The sequence below is a fragment of the Phyllostomus hastatus genome, unplaced genomic scaffold (assembly GCF_019186645.2).
Source record: "Phyllostomus hastatus isolate PE091 unplaced genomic scaffold, TTU_PhHast_1.1 phas_contig_98, whole genome shotgun sequence".
NCBI lineage: Eukaryota > Metazoa > Chordata > Mammalia > Chiroptera > Phyllostomidae > Phyllostomus > Phyllostomus hastatus.
Window position 1 is genome coordinate 9,352,836 of NW_025333999.1, and position 20,686 is coordinate 9,373,521.

Sequence of the window (20,686 nt, forward strand, 5' to 3'; positions counted from 1 at the left end):
CAGCCCACCCTTACCTCCTGGCTGCTTCAGGTTCTACAGTAGACCAACCCCAGTACAGCTGCGCATCAGCCCGGGTGGTTCCTTGTCAGAGAAAGGCACCCTTGTACCCTCGCTCCTCCACTGTCTCCAAGCGCCAGAGGCCCCCCAGATCCTGAGTACACAGCCAGCGGTGGAAGAGCTAGGATGGGCCTGCCCTAGACTGTGCCCCCAACCCTGGTAACCTGGTTCAGATAATCAGTCCCCCTGGAGCTTGTGTCTCCTCCCCCTGGGACTGCCTCTCTAGCCCCTGGGGAGGACCGCATGACAGCAGCAGCCTGGCAGCCAGAGGACCTGGCTCTGCCACGCTTGGCCAGCTGCCCCTCCCTGGGCCTCTGTTCCCCAAGCCTGGTGCCTCTGCCCAGCAGCCCTTCCTGCCACAGGCAAGGAGAAAAGCCAAAGTCTAGTCTCCAGGCAGCCAGAGGGCTGGCCAGGCTACTGAAGCTGCTGGGATCCTCAGCAGCTGTGGTGGCTTGCAGGTCCGGCTATTGGCTCCACTGCAGAAGGAAAGTTGATGCCCTGCACTGCCCTTCACTCCTTCTTCTCTGATTCCCTTCCTTCCCCTTAGCAAGTCTGAGTGCAAACGCAAGTTCTACCATTTGGCGGCATGTGCCCTGGGGTGAGTCATTTCACCGCTCTGAACCTCAGTTTCTTTCTCTAGACATAGGGTGATGACAGCTCCCAGGGTTTCCATGAAGGGTGAGATGCCCTTTGAAGAGACCTGTCCCAGTACCGGCAAACAGGAGGCTCTCCATGAATGGGCCTCCTCTTCCTTTCCTCTGCTGGACTACTTCCCCGCTCCTGGACTGCTCTCTGCCTATGGCAAAAGGCAACTCTGGGTACCCAAGTTTGCAGTCAGGCGTCAGGAGCTTGGCAGAGGACTGCTGCCAGAAGGATAATGCCTAACCCACAGCAGGGAGGAGCTTGCAGAGCAGGGGACAGATTTCTGGCTGGCTGGTAGCCTTTCTGGGTACCTCCCAAGTCACACCCTGTGCTTGACTGTCCCTGCACACAGGGCTGACTCTAGAATCTGTGAAAAGATTTGCTGCTCCAGTTTGCAAAAATAGTAGTGCCTGACAGGGAGTGGGGCAGAGGGTGGCCAGATGTTTTCCCTAGAGTGCCGCAAGGCCCCCTCACCCAGCCTCTGGTGGGCCAGCCCACTTCTCCTGCTCCAGCCCCCTCTCAGCCCCACACCTTCCCCCTGTCCCGGGAACATCTGGTTCTAATCTCCTCCAGATGCTGTGGCCAAGCTGTTTTATGGCCAATCACCTCAGCTCAGCTTCCTGAAGGCCTATCTCCATTTTGGAGAAAGGTCTCTTCTTGTCTCTTTCCTTGGGACCCTAGCCACCTCTTTTCCCAACATGGAGAACAGACCCATACTGAAGCCAGATGAAACTGTGAAGGTTCTCAGACTGGGCCCCTCTCCTCCCACTATAGGGTGGGGGCTGTCATCCATCCAGGATTCAAAGAAGGATGCTGGCCCAGGAGGAGAGGAATGGGCAGGGAAGTAGGTGCCTGTGCAGAGGAGAGAGAGTGTGTGTGTGTTGGCACATGAGTGCATGTGGTTACGTGTGCGTGTTGGCTGTGTCTGCATGTCTGTGCTGGTATAGCAGAACATCCACCTGTAATTCAGGGGTGCCCCAGGGTGGCTGCCACCTCATCTTCCTTCCCTACCCACACTGGAGCAGGGCTAGTTCGGGGGCCCGCTCTGTACAGTGGTGACCAGAGCCCGATGTTTCCCTCACCTTTCAGCCCTGTGGCTACTGAGGCTGTCTTCTAACTCCAGTCCAAGGAGGGTGTGTGAGAGTATGCGCTCGAGTGTGTGTTCCCATGCAGACCTCTCTCCCTCCAGAGGAACATGGGCCAGAAGGAGTCCCAGGGCAGACTCCACCTGATGCCCTGACCCAGCTTGGTCTGCCGGGCACCCTGAGCAGCCCAGCACAGGCATGTGCCAGAGAGTGGCCATCTGCAGCGAGGAAGGAGCAGCCAGCTCTCTGGAGACCTGCACACACAGCCCCCAGTCCTGTCTGCCCTGCCTCAGCTGCCTGCCTTCATCTTCCACTAGGAGGGCCCTGGGAGCCAATCTCTCCTCCTAAGAAATTGGCTCCTCCTAAGATTCTGTGGATCAGAAGGAACACTGTAGCCTCCCCTCTGGAGGACTCTGAATAGCCCTCAGCTGGTGGCAGGAAACAGGGGTCCAGCTAGGAGGTGAAAAGCTAGACCCTGGTGGTCTCGCCCTGTCCTGGGAATTCTGGACTTCAGCTGCTGCCCAAACCCCTTTAAATAAGCCTCCTGGGCATTCATGACTCCACAGCGCCCCCTGGTGTTCTTCAGGAGCTAGGAAGGGCCTTGGTCAGCTAGAGACCCTCCAGAGGGTCACTGGGTCTGAGACCAGCCCTGCCTGCATCTTTACAGTGTCAGCTGGGCCTGGTGCACACTGGGGGACACAAAGCAGTGAAACGGGAAGGTGCCAGCTCCTGATTCAGATCCTGGCCACAGTCGCCAACTGACTGTAAGACATGGGCAAGCCTTTCCTCTCCTTCGTTCCTCCGTTTCTTTATCTGTTAAGTGTGACCGCAGCACAGAGCCGTTGTGAAAACTGAACAAGCTATGTGTGAAGGCACCTGCTGCGATGCCTGGCACATAGTAGGCCCTCAGGAATTGGTCTTTGCTTTTTAGCTCTCCTCCCTAGCCCTGGGAGGCTGTGCCCCAGCTCTTGGGGACACACATTCACTGGCCCCTGGCCCTGAGCCAGGTGGTGTCAGGGAGGTGACTCTGATTTTTCTGGAGCTTTTCCACTCCAGCAGAGGATCATTTTAATAAGTCCATAATAATAGGAACAGAGGTGACTCAGACCTGCCAGAGGCTCCCTGCTGGAGAGGGGACAGGGGCTTCTGGGTCTGACGCTGCAGTGGGAAGAGCTCCACAGGAGTGGCTGGGGACCTTGGCAGCACCTCCAGATCACTCCAGATTCTCTCCTAAGAGCCCTCAGTTTCCCTGCAAAATTAGGGTTGCTCCAAATGACCTTTAAATGGTCCCTTCTGGCTCTGCTTCCTGAGCCCCACATCTCATGGCAAGACTTGGACACAATTCCCAGTGGCCCGGCTGGGGGCATCCCCTTGTGCCTGATTGGCCTACCCACACTCCCAGAGCCCAAGGAGAGGCGAGGCTCTCAGGCCGTGGTGGTTTATTGGTACACATCGCAAGCACAGCGCAGGCAGGTGTGCCCCAGCCGGGGGCAGATACGGGGCCAGGGGAGGGCAGCAGGCCACCCCCACAGCAATGCTGCCAGCAGAGGGGGGAAGGGCCTGAGGGCCCATGTCCTCTCCTTCTCCATGCATCTCCCGGGGCCCCAGACCTGATCCACGCCACAGAGACAGCTGACCACACCACTCCCTGCGGCTACAGAAGAGGCGACCAGCTGTCCCACCTGCCCTTTACCGAGATATGGCCTTGTTGGCCTGCCGGCCCCTTCTGTCCTTCATCACAGAAATCCGACTGTCACTGCAGAGGCTGTTCTCCTCCACCTGACATCACCTCCATCATCACCAGACAGCCAGCTGCCTCCGTCGATACCTCTCCTCGTCACCCCACCTGGTCTGCTTGTCTCAGAAGGCCTGCCCTCTCCACCCTGGTGACCCATACAAAAGTAGGAAATAGGTAAAAACACTGTTAGGCCCAGCGAAGTCTCCAACAGGAGCTCCCAGGGAAGGGATGCTCCGTCCACAGGATCGAGGGGGAGTGTAGACAGTGCCAGTGGGCGGGGATGGCAGCTAGGGTGGCAGGGAAACCACAGTCCAGGTCACTCACAGGCACAGGGCAGTCCCAGCCCCGAGGCAGAGAGAGAGAGAGAGAGAGCACGCAGACTGCACAGCCAGGGTGTGCTGGGCTCTGCGGGAAAGCCCTCAGATCTTGTTCCACACCAGGTGTCCTCAGGGTAGGCAACAGCCCACTCCTGGCTGAGAAATGGGTCCCTCTGGGTCTCAGGAGTCTCGTACCCCCTCCTCGACCCCAGTGGCTGCCACATGGCTGCCACACCAGGCCTCAGTACTCTGAGCAAGGGAGAAGGTCCTCTGGGGTCTGTATTATCTTCGGAACAAAGGGAAAACTCCAACAGCGTGGATGCTCCAAAGCCAGGAGGAAGAGGGCCCCTTTCAGGGCGGAGGTGAGAAAGGGGAACAGCTCTCTCCAGACAGGAGGAGGTGCTGTGGGGCAGGAAGTCACAGCAGTGCAGGAGACTATTTATAGAGGGAAAGGGCCAGGTCTGGAGTGGGAAGCCCCCAGGCCCAGCTGAGCAGGGAGGGGCAGCCTGTGGTGGTCCTGAGTGGGGTGGGTGGGCTAAGGAAGAGTACCCCACAGCTCTCTGTGTCCCCCACGGAGGCAGGCAACCTGCAGGTGGGCTGTGGCCTGGAGAGGCTTTCCTGGGAGAGCCTGGAGGGCGCAGCCTCCATCAGATGGAGGCCTGGGATGAGGCAGGAAATAGCAGGACAGGGAAGCCAGAGGGAAGGGAAAGTCTCCAGAAGTCCAACCCCCCACCAACCTACTGAAGCTAAGAACCTTACCAGGCCTGGGTGGGCCATGCCCACCAAGGGGACCACCCTCTGTTGCCTCTAATGCCAAGGGGTGGGGGAAGGGGAACGGATGGTGTGGAGGGGGCGGGGGGCAGGGCAGAGAAAGCCAGCTCCCTGAACTTACGTCACCCATCACCGCTCTGCGGGTCATTTCTCCCTAGGTCCCCCAGCTCCCCTGGAGTCCCTAGCGGCCCACACTGATGTTGCAGGTCTTGCAACTGGGGTCTTTCTTGGCGTCGGCAGTGGACAAGCTCATGAGCTGGTGGCCGCTGATCTCCCCCAGGGTGCCCAGGGACAGGTCGACAGGCTCGGTGTAGATGATTTCCAGGATGAGGTCCTGGGCGTGGCGGAAGACCAGCTCCCCATCCTCCACGCTGCAGGTCAGGAACTTGTTGCAGGCAATGTCCAGAAGGGGCAAGCGGTCTCGGCAGAAGCGGTCCCCCAGAGAGCCCTTGGGGGCCAGCACCAGGATGGCGTAGTGGTAGGCTGTGTACATACAGTAGAAGTCCGCAAAGTAGAGGTTGGTGCTGGGGTTGAAGAGGCGCTGGGCGGGGATCTGGAAGCGCCAGCGGCCGTAGGGGGAGTCCTGTGGGGGCTGGCCTGTGTTGAACTCTGTGTTGCAGCTGAAGAAGACCCCATGGAGCATGCCGCTGGTGGGGGAGCCATGGCTACCACTGTTGTCCTTCAGGTAGGGCTGCAGCATGTTCCCGCAGTGGGTCCTACCCACCCGGGGACAGTGCCAAAAGGGAGAAAATACCACTGGTTAGCTGGGCTGAGGCTAGGCTGCCACATGTGGTGAGAAGGGAGCCAGCCCAGCTCCCAGCTCTCCCACCAGCCACCGCCTCCACCTGTCACAAATAGTACATTCCAGAATGCAAGAGCAGGGAGGGCCCTGGAGATAGGCTGATCCAGCCCACTCTTTCACCCAGGAGAGGTCTGAACCTGCTGTTCCCCAGCACAAAATGCTTTGAAGGAGCTTGAGTGACAAGCAAGGCATCACAATCTGGTCTTTCTGGCTCCACCTCCTACCACTCCCACACCCACAGGTGACACCCTCCTGCCACGTGGGGTAGGAACCCCACTCCAGCTCTTTCCTGCCTCTGCTTTTGCAGTGCTCTGCCCTCTGTCTGGACCGCCCTTCCCACCTTTTCCCACCTTTCCCTACCTGGCCTGGCAAACTCCTCTTCACCCTTCAAGGCCCGGCATTGGTGTCCCTTCCCCGCTAACACCTTCCAGGAACATCAGGCCCTGGCACACAACAAACTTTTGACTGCCTACTACGTGCAGGACACTGAAGTCTGCTCAGCAATCACACACACCTACCACACTCCATCTGTCAGTACTGTCCTCCAGCAGACTCTGAGGTTTCTGGGGGAGCCCTGCCTTTCTCCATCTCTGCACCCTGCACACACGCATGCTCCCTGTGTCTTTCCTGCTTTGACAGAGAAGCCCAAACTGGGCTGGTGCCCTCACCACTCGGCTCGCTGCGTCTCTTCTTTAGTGCAAACGCCAAAGACACTCCAGGCCCCCACTGCCCTGGGGTGGGGTCAAAGTGAAGCAGTGATAAAGACAGTGCTGGCAGTGGCTTGCCCTGGCCCAGCCTTAGAAGGTCATGGACTTGGAGCAGAGTCAGCAGTCATGGGGGGATGGGCAGCCCCTGATCCAGCATCCCTCTCCTTGGTCCTGGCTGTCCTGAGTGACTAGTGACTTGCTGGCCCTCTGGGTCCCCATGTGTCGGTTGAGGGTGCTGAATGACATTAGCGAAGGGATCAAGAATTTTTGGGGTGTGGAACCCATCTCTTTCTTCCCAAAGGGAATTACACATAGGTGGACCATAGGCAATAAAACGGAAGCTGCTCAGGTTGAATGGTAGGGGTGAGGTCCACCAAGCCGCATCCTCAGTGTTCCTCTGCAACCTCTCAGCACCCCCTAAGGGCTGCCTGAGGTTCACCCTAGAGCCTCCAGGCTCTCCAGCAGATGGCGTGAAGATCACACCCTTCATGCTTAGAATCACTCACATTCTGTGCCCCTTCCCCTCTCCCCTTGGGACCCAGGCCCTGAACTGGAGAGAAGGCTGGCCTGTCCCCTTAGAACTAGTGATAGGAACTCCTCCAGGGAGGATCCCACTGGGACCTTGCTCGCCCAGGAGCCCCAGGCTGCCCCGTGTGGAGAGCCCTCTCCTTCCCTGGAGCCCAATCCCAAGCCAGCCTGTGGCAGGAGGTTGGGGTGACCTCAAACAGCCTGGGCAGCTGAGGCAGAGCTGGGGGAGGCAGGCGGAGCCTGGCGGGCCATGCAGGGCTGCACGCACCTGGCGTGCTGGAAGTACTCCTTGTGGTGGTTGCGGTAGAAGACGGAGAAGCGCAGCATGCGCCCCGCAATCTGCTCGGCCTTCTCTTGCAGCTGCGCCAGGTGCTCCTTGGCATAATCTGCAAGAGAGCAGGTGGGTGAACCGAGGGTTAGGCAGGGATCACAGCCCCTTCCCCCTCCCGCACCCACCTCTGTGCTCAGAGCTGCAGGGGACACCAAACATCCACAGCACCTTGGACCACATGGGAGTGGGCCAACTGGATGCTGTCTGTCCTCATCACCTCCGTGCCAGAGGCTCAGGACCTCTGCCTCAGACAAGGGCGTGGCTGCTTAGTCATACCATCATGCCAGGACCCGGGGCTGTAATCCCAGGCCGTCCTCATCTTCGTAAGACTGACTGAGAGGGGGGGATGTTGAGGCCCTTCAGGGAGAGCCTTCAAGTCCACTGGGTTGGAGGCTGCCCACACCACCCTCAGGGATGCTGGCTGTCATCACAGGCGGGGGGCTCAGCTCTCTAGCTGAGGTGAGTGTTTGGGCAGACCAGGTCTGGGGCGATGACTGCACTCCAGCATTGCAGGAAAAGCAGAGGAGCCTGAAAACAGGGTAGTGAAATCCGACCTTCCCCAGGGCTGGGGCCAGAGGCAGGGGCAGGGCTGCTGCTAGCCTAGGCAGCGCTTTTGCACAGATTAGAAAAAGGTGCCCTTTCCTCCTTGCTGATGCGGCCCCAGCCAGGATGCTGGGCTTGGCCAGAGGAATGTGGACTGGAATGCAGCCATCCCCAGTTCTCCCGTTGGAAGTAAATTCCCACTGCACGTGGAGTTCTGGGGTAAACTCAGAGGCTTTCCCACAGGGAGAGGGAGCACCTTCAGGGAGTGGCACGTGCGGCTGAGCTAAGAAAACGCGCCACTCAAAAGAAAACAACAGGTCAAGGACGCAGCAAAGGGCACAGGCCTTGGCTGAGGGCGGAGCCAGCAGTCTGGGAGGCCCGGGGCTAAGAATGTCTCCTGCCCCTTCCTTGTGACAGAGGGAGATCTGGGACAGTTCTCACCATGGACACTAAAAGAATGGCCTGAAGCGAGGACAGAACCTGGGTCATCAGTGACAAGTACGTGTGAGCCTGGTGTTCTGTTTGCTCATGCTGGAATTTCCAAGCTGAGTTCTCTGAGAGTTTGTGGGGTCACTGAATAAGCAGCGTTTCCAGGCTAACTGGAGGCTCAGGACAAGCAGAATGTGGTTGCTCCACGAGCCGTCCTTCAACCCACAATCGATGAACAAACTGCGGTCCAGCCGCACAACATGCTGTTGCCCCACCTGAGGAAGGCAGGCGCTCTGACACAGGCTACAACATGGATGGGCCTTGAGGACAGTCGCTAAGTGAGTAAGCCCGTCGCAGAGGAACGGCCACTGTGTGATTTCCTCACACAAGGTGCCAGGAGTGGTCACATCTACAGAGACAGGAAGCGCAGCGGTGGCTGCCAGGGGCTGGGGTGAGGGCGGCAGAGCTGCTGCTGAGTGGGTGTGGAGCTCCAGCTAGGGAGGTGGGTTCCGTGCCAGCGTGAGCATACTTAATACCACTGAACCATATGCTTGAAAATGGCTCGGATGGTAACTTTTATGTTATGTGTATTCTACCACAATTCAAAAAACATCTTGCCCCAGGCCAGAAAAGTGACTCTGTCCCATTGTGGAAGCGATGTTGTCACCAATCTACAGGCTTTGGGGGCAGGACGGGTCGGTCTCCTGGGCCTGCGTTTCCCGGGTGGGCAGCCTGAGCTTGCAGCCAGCATTCTGCAGGCCCACAGCGTCTGCCGTGTTAGGACGGAGCCCCCTCCCGACCACGACTAAACCAGGGGCACACGGGCAGCAGGGTGGCAGGGCCTCACCCCCGGTGCAGAATTCGACCGTCTCGCTCCAGCCGGACACCAGGTACTCCCCATCGCTCTGCTTCACCGCGGTCTGCACCGCCACGCTGTACTCCGTGCGGGGGCTCAGGAACCAGTGGCCTCTCACCGTCATGGGCAGCGGCACGGCCTTGGCCACGAGCTTGGTGGGGACATCCTAAGACATGGGGTGCAGACCAACAGCCAAGAGTCACATTGGGGGGGTCACACTCAATCTTGCCATTCCCTCACACCCCACTGTCCAGGTGGCCCCATGCCTCCTGAGGGGGCCAGAGTCTCAGTGATGCTAGGCGCGGTGTCCTGGCCACTCTTTTCCCACAGAAGCAAGCAGTGGCCATCAGCAAGGCCACCAGACACCCTCAGCCTCCACCCCTCCCAACTCCCTGACGCCAGTTCTCTTGGGAACTGAGGAGAAAGGCCACTGGGGTGGAGGCCCACCAAGTTGAGGGCAGTGAGACCTCCGTTTTCGAGGGAGACTTCGAGAGCTCTGCACACTGCAGTGCCGTCTCCACGGCAACGGCCAATGCTGAGAAGCCAGGGAGGAAGGGAAAATATGCCTTATTCTTTTGGGAGGAGGTTAAGGGGGTGGTGTTGAACATTCACGTCACCGTGGCAACTGGCCTGCCAAAAGACACTCAGATCAGGGGAGCCAGTTCCAAAGAGAGAGAGGGTGAGTAACCCACATGGCGCGTCGTCGTGGGAACCAGCTCCTTCCCGCGCCCCCCCACTCTTCCCCCTGCCTTTCTGCCAGCTTGGAAGATGGGAGCCTTCCTCTCCACCCCCGACACCAGCTTTAACCCAGGGAAAGGACACCCCAGCCAGCAGGGGACTCTCTCACATTCATTTTCTAAACCCAGGACACAGGCTAGAGGGCCAGGCGGCAGGGAGGACCTCAGGGGCCTGAAGGACCCAGCGACGAGCTCTACCCCTGCCCATGGCCCACATCACCCACCCAGGCAACGAGGCGTCCCCAGGTGTGCTGTCGCAGCCCTGCCCCAGGTTTTCCCGCCCCTCTGACACCCTCGTCACGATAACGGCATTCACTGTGTGCTGGGTCCGAGCCAGACACCACACGAACATTACCCCACAGAAGCCTCTGACAAGCCTGCCAGGGCTGGTGCGATGATGATTCCCTGCTCCGAGAGGCTGAGTGACTTCAGCCAGATCACACAGTGAGAGGAGCCTGGACTGGAGCCCGGCCTCTCCGACTGTCACCTCCTGGCGCTCACTCTCCTGCCTCCTTCAAGAGCAGCAGTGGGAAAGACTGCTCGGGGGCCCCCTCACTCACCCGGTGCTTGAACTTGTTGGAGTTCTTATTCTCCTTCTTGTTGAGGTCGATGAAGTAATGGGTGACCCTCTCCAGGTCGCTGTTCTCCATGGCCCAGGAGATGCGAAAGGAGTCGCAGGTGATGTTGTTCACCTCGATGCTGTGGGGCGTGGACAGCAGCTCCATGCTCCCCTTCGGTCTGGCTCCTGTGGGGACTGAGGGGAGAGGGAGAATCAGCACCTCCCTCCCCACCATGGAGTTTTCTGGGACATCTTGCTCCCGACATCCCTTGCGAGGTGGAATGTTGAGGAGCCATTGATTGTACGTGCCTCATCAAATCTGATGGAAAGATTGCACAGGGAAGACTGGGGACATGGGAATGGAGGTGGGATGGGGCACCCCCCGCCCAGGGGCTCTTGGCTTTTCTAGGAGGGGTCTGCAGAGCAGACGGCACCTGACAGGTGGCAGAGGCAGTGGGAATGCTGCAGACGCCAGGCGGGACAGATTTGCAGCAGATGGAGCCGAGGAGGGGGCCCTCAGCCAGTAGGCGTGAAAAGAGAAGGGAGTGGGGGTAGAGAGAACCGTGTGAGGCGTAGGAGAGACAGGAAGCACCCACCGAGGAGATGGGTGTGAGGGTGCAGGCAGGAGGAGGACACCAGCAGCCAAGAGGCCAGGGGGCCAGAGCCCTGGGGTCAGGCCTCCTTCCCCGCTGGGGTGACTCAGCAGGGCTGGGAGGGCAAGTGCCACGGGGCCATTGGTGGGGGGCAGGCAGCACAAGCCACAGCCCTTCTCCCACCCATGACTTTCCCACCGTTACTCTTTCCCTTCCAGCACATCCTGTCACTTGACTCTTTTAAACAATTGGTTTTACCTCTGACAGCTGTTGCAGGCTGACTAAGTGCCGATCGTTTCACAAACGTCATCTCGTGTGAGCTCACAGTAGGTGAGTACTGTTATTACCCCCGTTTTACCAAAGCAGTAGCTGAGGTGGGGGCACTAAGATGCCAAACGTCACACAGCTGGGAAACGATATGAACTCATGTCGGTCTGGCTCCCGGGCACTCAGGCCCTTTATCATTAGGCTGAAACTGTGTTCCCTCATGTGTGTGCGTCACATGAGTCACGTGTGTGCCATGCATGTGCATAGGTGCACATGGTTTCACCACTATTTATTTTTCCTTCTTGGTCCTTTGCTCCCAAGCAATGGCATTTCCTCCCAGCCACCCGCTCACCCCTGCCCCTGGCTGCCCTCCCAGGTGTGAGCGTGCCAGCTCTGTGACTTGTGCTCAGCTGGGAAGCACTGACTTGGGCCCCCACCTGGCCTGGCTCACTGGAACTCCAGACGGGGTGGGGCGGGGTGGGGGTGAGGGGGTGAGGGGAGGGACCCTCTCTAGGGCAAGAGCATGAGTATAAGTGGGACGTTCTCCGGGGCATCTGCTCAGTACCTGGAAGAGCTCACCCCCCTGTTCTTCCTTAAGCCCCATCACAGTGAACCTCAAATTTCTGAAGTGTTGGCTCCTTTTCTCCTCCTTCCCTCTTCTTCCCTTCGCCCAGACACTAAGAGTGAGGGTACCCTGTGCCTTCGAAAGCAGGCACATCTATTTATAGCTTCCAGAAGCTCCAACCCACACTTCTCTGCCAATTAAGGCTGTTTTGGAGCCTGGCACCTCTAGATTAACCTGTGGGCTGCCTGGGTGGCAGGCACAGGGCAAAGGATATGGGCGATGGCCCTCACCTGTCCTGGAGTGTTACCTGAGCCTTTGTTATATCTTAGCTTTCCACCCTAAAGCCAATGGCTGACTGTTGTGAGGTTCGGCCAAACACCAGTGGCTTCATGAATCTCACAGTAAAGAGGCACGGGAGTGCTACCAGGTACCCCACAAATAAAGCAGAATGGGCAGGGCATCTGGAAACAACTACACAAAACACCAGTTTGTAATTCATGGGGATAGATGGGGAGCAGTGGGGAGCTGCCACCCCTGAGGTCCCAGTGAGGGGTGCCCCAGGGAGACACCTGTGTGCTCCCACAGGCACACACACTCACACACGCACCCACACATACCAACACAGACATACTCCCGCCCTGCGCAGGGCCTCAGGGGTTTCTTCCCACCCACATGGGGTGCAGCCCACACGTACACCGAGGGCCGGGCGCCTCCCCCTGCCCAGGACTCCTCAGTGTCCCAGAGACAGGGCAGCCGTGCTCACTGGTGAGGTGTCCAGGACCTGGGCCACCTTTTCCCCTCTACAGCTCTAGGAGAGCTGAGACTACTCCCCACATGAGACTGGGAGAGTGGCCGTGAGGGACGCTGGGAGAGCAGTAAAGGCGGGGTGGACCAAGGGTGGGCATGAACCCCAGCTCTCCAAGCCCAGATGACCGAGGAAGGGCAGGGTGTGAGAGACAGGTTGAGACAGCACCTGAGAAACACCCAGACTCTTGAGCAAATCCACCCCGAGACCAGCATTCACACACCCACACTCAGGCAGGCACACACATGCGAACATGCACACGCACACCAAGTTGGCCACCCACGGGTTGCACACACCTCCTTGGACATTCTCACTCCCACACACTCCACTGCACACTCAGGGACCCTCCACCACCCTCCACCTTGTAAGGTTGTCCCGCAGTTTTCCCTCCACTAGCTGCCACCTCCACATAGACCCACGCATGTTTATGTCCACAGGCTCACACGCACATGCAGGCATACCTTTCTCACAAAGCCACAGTTTGGGGGAAAGGAAAGCCACAGGCACCAACATGCATGTGCATCACCTCCACACAAGGCGCACAACCCATACGCCTGCTTGCACACCCATGTACATTCACACGCACATCAGCCTCTGTCCATGTTCTGATAGTCGCTCTCAAGTCTTCTCTAGGCTCAAAAACACAGCCTTTGAAAATGTGTTTGTTTCTGGCGGTGCTCTGCCAGCCCTGAGCCTTCACATGCCAACAGGTTTGCAAGCCTCTGCAGCTCTGCCCACACTCTCCACCTACCTACCCCCTTCTGCTCCGAGTCGCACCTGCCACATAGAAACCGTCCATCAACATGCACTCCCACACACATGACAAGGGATATCTCCACCCCATAAATACACTGTTTCATACTGTCCCCACCAACATGTACCGAGAGGCTACTCAGATAAGTGATCCCCAACACATGTGCTTCACATGTACAAGAAACATGTGTTCCCAGACATGGCACACGGCAGTCAAAACCCACGCTTGAACACGAGTGCATGCAGACAGAACTATCTACGCAAGCGAACCTCCAGTCTTCTCACAAGCCTGCATACGTGGTGTACACACTGACACGACACCCTCTGCCCATGCCCCTCCAGAAGAGCCACCACACACCAGAGGAAAAGCTGCCCCCCACCCCACTGTCCCCATTGGCATTGCTGACTGCAGCAGAATCGTCACGGGATGACTGACTGTGGTGCCCTGGGGACCGGATCCAGCTGTTAACCCCTTGGCCAAAGTCCCCGGGGGGGAAAGGGAACAAGGTCGTTGGCCCTGGCAGTCTAGGTGGGCACCGCAGGCAGTGGCAGGACCCCGGGCCCCCAGCTCCTAGCCCCTGGCCAGCGGAGTCCTTCTCAGGATCGACAGCAGGATGCTCCGGGGAGGAAGGGCACTCACCTGGCTCCACCAGGCTCTGCAGAGGAAGACCTGGAGGGGAGGGAAGGGAGAGAGCTGTGTGTGGATGGGCTCCCGGGCTGGGGGCAGCAGCCGGGACGCCTGGGTCACAGGCAGCAGCGCTCGCTGGCTCCTCCTGCTCCTTTCGCAGCTGCCAAGGAGGCTGCTTCCATGCCCCACAGGCAGCCCCTGCCTGCTCCACAGCGCGCTGCCGCTCCGGGAGAGGCGACGTTCCAAGCCGAGCGCAAGGGGAGGCAAGAGCGAATCAAAGCGGTCTGGAGGAGAGAGAGGCAGAGGAGGCGAGAAGGAACTGGAGAGCCAGACCCAATCTGGCTCCACCAATGGGATCAGTGGCTGCCCAGCGTCAGGTGACGATAAGCAAGCCTGGTCCCTGTTCGCTTGGGCTGGTGGGAGGGGGAAAGGGCAGAAGGTCTCCAAGGGAGCTACGTGGATGTCTTCCGAGACAGCGGTGGTGGCTGCGCCCTTTCCCAGGTTTTCCAGAACACGGGCCCTAGGCAGAAGTCCCTCCAACACATGTCTACTTGGAAATCTCTCAGTGGAATGCAGCCCCCAAACTTCAGGATGCTGGGAGAGGGGTGGGGCTTAGCCCTAGGGCTTATGAACCTGAAGCGAATATTCTGATTGGGGGAAGGGAGTGGCTGTGAAGGGGCAGGATCCAGACCAGGTAGGGGAGGTGGTATGTGTGTGGGGTGGGGTAGGGGGCAGTGTCTGTCTTGGTCTGGGTTCTGACCTTCAGGTTCTCTCTTTTCTTACCAACTCTATTAAGACATAGCACACAGAAGCCCCAAGAACCCTGGTGGTCTAGGGCAAACCCTCTGGTTGCTTAGGTGTCCCTGGGGAAAAGGGACAACAGAAAGAAGTTTCGGGATTGTGAAGGGATGTGCAGAGGCACAGAAGTGGGGGGTGAAAGGCACGCACAGAGCTTGGAGTGGTAGCATTCTAGTCGACCATCTGGACTCAGAGGAGCCCAGCCCTGAACACACTGGCCAGGGAGAGAGTGCACTGTTTGCTGTCTTATCTGCAGGAGGCTTTTTTTTTTTTTTTACCACCAAGAAATGAGGACCCTATGGATGGCGCCATGAAGAACACTCAAGGAAATATGAACCAAGCAACCGACAGGGAGTGCATGCAGGGTGGAGAAGCGTGGGCTCTGCAGACAGATACAGTTAAAATACAGTACCTCGCCCTAGGTACTCAGCCTCTCAGGACTTCAGTGTCTTTATCTGTCAAATGGAATAATAACACAGGTTTATTGCCATCACTGACTGAGACAAGCACGTGGCTCACTCGGCTCTGGGCCTGGCACACAAGGAGTGCCCAGCCACCTAGCAGTGCTGCTATCAGTGCCATCGTATTGACTGTCTGCCGGCAAGGAGCCCACAGTCTCCTAGGGGAGAAGAGATGAACATTCAGAGACGCGATTAGGAAACAAGAAGTAGACGACTAAATTGCAGGGTACAGACAAGAATTCTGAGATGGAGGAGTCAGGACCAGCTCCAGAGCACAGGTGGGGCCAAGCCAGGTAGAGACTGTGGAAGCAGGAGGGTGGTGGGCGGGGAGGGCTTGGTGCCGGGACCACGGTCAGGAGACAACAGACTGTGCAGGCAGGCCCTGGTAAGGACAGCAGAGAGCCGCAGGAGGCATGAGCTGAGCATAAGGGACACGCAGTGAGAGGGACTTGGGGGCTGCAGACAGCAGCAGGTTGGAGGTGGTGACAGTGGACAGAGAGTGAAGAGTTCACCGAAAGCAGAGATAAGCCGAAGCCGATCCCGCCCTAAATGGGTGTGGAGAACCGGAGCAGGTTTGGTCGGATCCTGAACCACAGAATGTGGTGCGGTGTGTCACGCGGAGGCAGGTTCAGCCCTCCCTCGGCCAAACCTACACAGAGATGCTGAAACTCTGCAGAGATGCCAAACAATCTCATGGTGATGGACTGCACCAGGCAGCTGGGCCAAACTCTGTCCCTATGACCACGCTGATGGCTGGTGTGAGGAAAAGGTCAAGTCCTCTGCGCCTCAGTTTCCCCCTCTGGGAAAGGCAGGCTAGTCCGAACACGTCCCTGCCTCCTACCTCGGCAGGATGGCACGTGGAGAGCACATGATGTCATGGGTCCCGAGCAGTGAACAATAGCCCTCTCAGGGCGCTTTTGTAGAGCTGCGAGCTGGCGTCAGGTGAAGGCACAGCCCTCTCAGACTTTCTGCCTCTTCTTGCCTCAGAGGATTTCTCGGCAGGTCACATGAGGAAACACATGGTAGGAAGAAAGCCGAGCGTGCCAAACAGAGCTCGCTCCACGTGAAGCCAGACCACTGCCAAGAGGCACTGCTGCTGCTGTGTTTTTACCTTTAGTGACTTTTTATTGCACAATATGCAATCGTGGTACAATGATGCGATTTAATACTAAGCTTAAGAGAAAATTAAAGTCTCTCGTGTCCTTCCTATTCAGATATAGGTAAATGAGATATATACTTTATAACAAAAATAGAAGGTAGCAATACTGTTTTATAACCTGCTGTTCCCAGCTACCAATACCTTTTCTGTTCACTGCATAGTCTCTCCACAGTACTGTTTGCAGCTGCTGTGTGTGTGCTATTGTCAGGTCAGGCACCCTTTTTCAGGGGCCAATTCCCTCTCTTCCGTGAGTGCGACCTTACGTTTCCTCCATTCTAAGTAACACTGCGATGAGCATTCTTCCAGCAAAACCTCTTCCTGTGCCTTAGTTATATTTCCAGTAAAATATTAAAGGGTATGGACCATATTTGAATACTGATTTAAACAAATTGTTACCAAAGGAAAAAAATTACCCAGTGTGACAATTGGGAAATTTGAATACTAACTGGATATTTGATAATACTTAGAAATTATTAGCTCTGATGATATTTTATGGTTATTGTTTTAAAAGAATATCCTCCAGATTATGTTATTTACATTACATATTATATTATTTGTGGATGAATAGCATGGTATCTGTGATCTGTTTCAAAACAGTCTGAGGGAGAGCAGGCGAGAGGACGGTGGAGACAAGATCGGCAGGAGTGGGTAACTGGAAGCTGGTGCTTTAAGATTCAAAAAGCTATTTTCTCCAATTCTGTGCATGCTCAGAAGTTTCCATATTAAATATTTTAGCCAAGATATGATGATAATAATAACAAAAGCATTTATTAAGCACCAAGACACAGTGCAGGGCATATGATTCTCATAACCCTGAGAAGGGAGCCATCAACCCTACTTTAAAAAGGCTGATGGTGGGAAACGAGACTCAATCCATAAGAAGTAAAATTGGAGCCCTGATTGTGTTGGGCAGCGTCCTGCAAACCAAAAGGTCGCCGGTTTGATTCCCAGTCAGGGCACATGCCTGGGTTGCAGGCCAGGTCCTTGGTTGGGGTGCGTGCGAGGGGCAACCAATTGATGTTTCTCTCACACATCAATGTTTCTCTCCCTCTCTGTCTCCCTCCCTTCCCTTCTCTCTAAAAATAAAATCTTTTTTTAAAAAAAGAAGTAAAATTAGATTTAAATTCAAGTGTGAGCACAAAGGCTGGTTTTTCATGGTAGAAGAGCACAGAGCAAACATAGAATCTGACGTAAGAGAGATGAGGCTTTCAGTGGAAAAGACCCACAGTCTTACTATTGCTTATGCACTTTATAGACTCAAAATGTGTGTGCGCATCTCCTCATGTCGAGCTGAGTGCGGGGACCACAGGGCCAATGAATGCATACACATCAGACTGCCCAGAAATACCGGCTTGTGCGTTTATATCTGCCAACACTGCCAGGAGCGGGCAATGACTGTTATAGAACTGTATGAATTTCTCAGTGCATATTGATTGTTTTGAAATCATGTGTAGACACCCTACGGCCCTCAGCAGTCACCTATTTTGAACTTACTAATAAACATTAAAGTAATTCTAAAAACTAGACATGTTTCTGAGCATTCACTCAACTAATGAATATAATACGTTTTTTAGCTTTTTAAAATGGAAACACTTAATGGTTTTAAGACATGGAAAGATTCTGAAGTATTTTTAAGGTCTCTGGTAAACTATAGAAGAGACACTAGTGCAATTTTAGAAGGACAAAAGAAATGTCAGGGGAGAAGATGAAGAACAATGGAGAAAGAATCACAGGTGGAGAGTGGAAGGACTAACATGATGAAACCTCAGTACCAGGAGAGTCGCTAAGTTAAACTGGAAGTGGAACAGCACAACAGAGAAACCGAATACCACTGAGCACTGTGTGGCAGGACACCAGGGACAAGACACGCATACCTAATAACCAAACCACTGCCATGTTGGAATGGCTTCCCTCCACTCACACAGTATTTGCCACACTTACCATCTTCAGAGACTTGCATGCGGAAGAACCTATGGAGAAGACATATGACAATACAACACAGAGATGGCTTTTCCATCCATGGAGCCAAAGTTAAATTAGTGATGCAATCCACCTGGAAACAAGCCACCCTTCTTCTAATACGCATCCAGATTTATGACTTGCTCTCATGACAAACTGGAATTCACTCATTCAACAAAGTTTACTGGGTGCTTCAAGCACTGTGGCAGACAATGAGGACACTGTAGTGGGGGCAGGAGAAAGATGTGTGCTCTTCCGGGGCTTGCCTTCTGGTAAGGGAAAGAAAGACAAATAAATACCTTCTCTTAGGTAACAATAAGTGCTAAAGAGAAAAATAAGTCAGTAAATAGGGATAAGGAATGTTGTGGGGGAAGTGAGAGGTTACAATCTTAAATAAAGCCATCAGAGAAGGCTTCCTTCCAAAAGGTGACTTTGGGACACACACACACACACACACACACACATGAGTGGCCTTGACTGGTGTGCTTCAGTTGGTTGGATTATTGTTGAAAGGTCACAGGTTCCATTCCTAGTCAGGGCACATGCCTGGGTTGCAGGTTTGGTCCCTGGTTAGGGCACATACAAAAGGCAACCAATGTTTCTCTCTCTCCCTTCCTTCCTTCCTCTCTCTTTAAAAATCAATATGCATGTCCTTGGGTGAGGATTAAAAAAAACCCTGACTGGAGGGAATGAGGGTGCCGTGCAGAGTTATGTGGAGGAAGAGTGTTCCAGGCAGCAGGTACAGAAGCCCTGAAGTGGGAGCATGTCAGATCACCCCAGAAACAGCAGAGACCAGTGTGGCTGGAGCAGCATGAGCAAGGGAAGCATGGTAGGAGCTGAGGAGAGAGGATGTGGGTGGATGGACAGATGATGCAGGACTGTGTAGGCCAGTCACAGCCTCTGGTTTTCACTCTGAAATAGGAACCCACTAGGAGGTTTAGAGCAAAGATTTGACCTGTTAATTATGCTGTGTTGGGATTAGACTGAGGGGGCACCTGGGGAAGCGGGCCACTTAGGATGCTATTAGAATAATCACAGCAAAAAAATGAGGGTAGCCTGGGCTGAGGTCGGATGCCAGTGAAGGTGGCGAGAAGTAAGATTCTGGGTACACATGAAAGAGCAGACAGATGTATCACATGAGAGAAAGAGAGGCAAGAATAACCGCATGACTTTTGACTTGAACTGCTAGAGAAATGGAGTTGCCATGTACTGAGATAGGGAACCTTTGAGTAGTTCGAGGAGGACGACCAAAAGTTTGGCTGAGAACAGCCATCCAAGTGGAGGTGTGGGATGGGCAGGGATACACATCTGGAGTACTGAGAGGGCCAGACTGAGATAAGCACAAGGTTTGTAGCCGAGAAACTGAACCATTGCCTAGGGAGTTAAGTAGGGAGAAAAAAGGGAAGAATTCTGAGGACTGGACCCTAGAGCTCTCCAATATTTAGAGCTCAAGGAGATGAGGAGGGACCTGTAAATAAATGGCTTGCAAAATGATGGCAACAAATTAGGACAAATTACTCATAGAGAACATGTTAGAGCTTGAACTTGGATAGCATCCTCATACCACACATTCCTCTTACTCTAGTGATATGTAGTCAAAGCAGTTCCTTATTCATTTAGTATTTGCAACGCCCATCAGGAATTCACAGGAACAGGCTTTTGACAGGTTTTTATACCTTCTGAAAACCTGCACTTAGACCCAGAAAATTATATTTGTTCTCAAAAGTTTCTTAGTTTCATTAAGTCATCAGAAAAAATGAGATTCTTTGTTATAAAATATGTAAAATAAAATGCAATAAAATGTTAATAACAAATTGAGATCTTTTAGGATCATAGATGTGATTATATGGGGTTCAACTAGCAATTTTTTACAAGTTTCTTTTGAGGCTAAATGAATGAACACTCTTTGGGCAAAAATGAAAAGGGAGGTGTTGGAATAAGTAAAGAAAAAAGATGAATGGCGCTGAAAATATACTAGCCTAATGAGAGGAAAGGTTGAAGAATCTTCTTTTTAAAAAGAAAATTTTTTAAAGGTTTATTTATTTTTTATTTTTTAAAGAATTTTGAAATAAGTTTTTTTAAAGATTTATTTATTTTTTAAAAGATTTTATTTATTTATTTTTAGATAGGGAAGGGAGGGAGAAAGAGAGAGAGAGAGAGAGAAACATCAATGGGGGGTTGCTGGGGGCCGTGGTCTGCAACCCAGGCATGTGCCCTGACTGGGAATGGAACCTGCGACACTTTGATTCGCAGCCTGCACTTATTTTATTTTTTGCCAGAGGAGAAGCGGGGGAGAAAGAAAGGGACACATGAAGGTGTGGTTGCTTCTCACACATGCCCTACTGGGGACCTGGCCCTAAACCCAGACATGTGTCCTGACTGGCGACCCTTTGGTTCACAGGCTGGTGCTCAATCCACTGAGCCACACCAGCAAGGCCAGAAGAATCTTCTTAAAGAGAAAATATAATAACCATTATCAGGAAGTAACTCCCCAAATATTAAAGGTGGAATACTTGATTTAAATCTTCTCTCCTGTTATTCTTTTTTGGGTGAAAAATGCTGGGGGAACCAATAAGCATCACAGGAAAAAGGAGAG

General features: G+C 54.6%; 1 protein-coding gene across 1 annotated transcript; it reads right to left on the bottom strand.

Moving 5' to 3' along the window:
• Positions 1 to 3,213: 3,213 nt before the first annotated feature.
• On the bottom strand, positions 3,214 to 14,203 carry LOC123828592 (phytanoyl-CoA 2-hydroxylase interacting protein). Its single transcript, XM_045853639.1, has 5 exons — positions 13,726 to 14,203; positions 10,104 to 10,297; positions 8,798 to 8,972; positions 6,916 to 7,033; positions 3,214 to 5,326 (listed from the first exon to the last, which is right to left on the bottom strand). Exons 2-5 carry the CDS (start codon positions 10,266 to 10,268, stop codon positions 4,792 to 4,794), a joined length of 993 nt encoding a protein of 330 aa, XP_045709595.1. The 5' UTR covers positions 10,269 to 10,297; positions 13,726 to 14,203; the 3' UTR covers positions 3,214 to 4,791.
• Between the last annotated feature and the right edge of the window lie 6,483 nt (positions 14,204 to 20,686).

Coding starts and splice junctions, on each gene's coding strand:
- LOC123828592 (XM_045853639.1), bottom strand. CDS start 10,268: ATGGAGCTGCTGTCCACGCCCCACAGCATCGAGGTGAACAACATCACC. Junction 8,973..10,103: donor CCAACAAGTTCAAGCACCGG/GTGAGTGAGGGG, acceptor CCCATGTCTTAG/GATGTCCCCACCAAGCTCGT. Junction 7,034..8,797: donor GGTCGAATTCTGCACCGGGG/GTGAGGCCCTGC, acceptor GCTCTCTTGCAG/ATTATGCCAAGGAGCACCTG.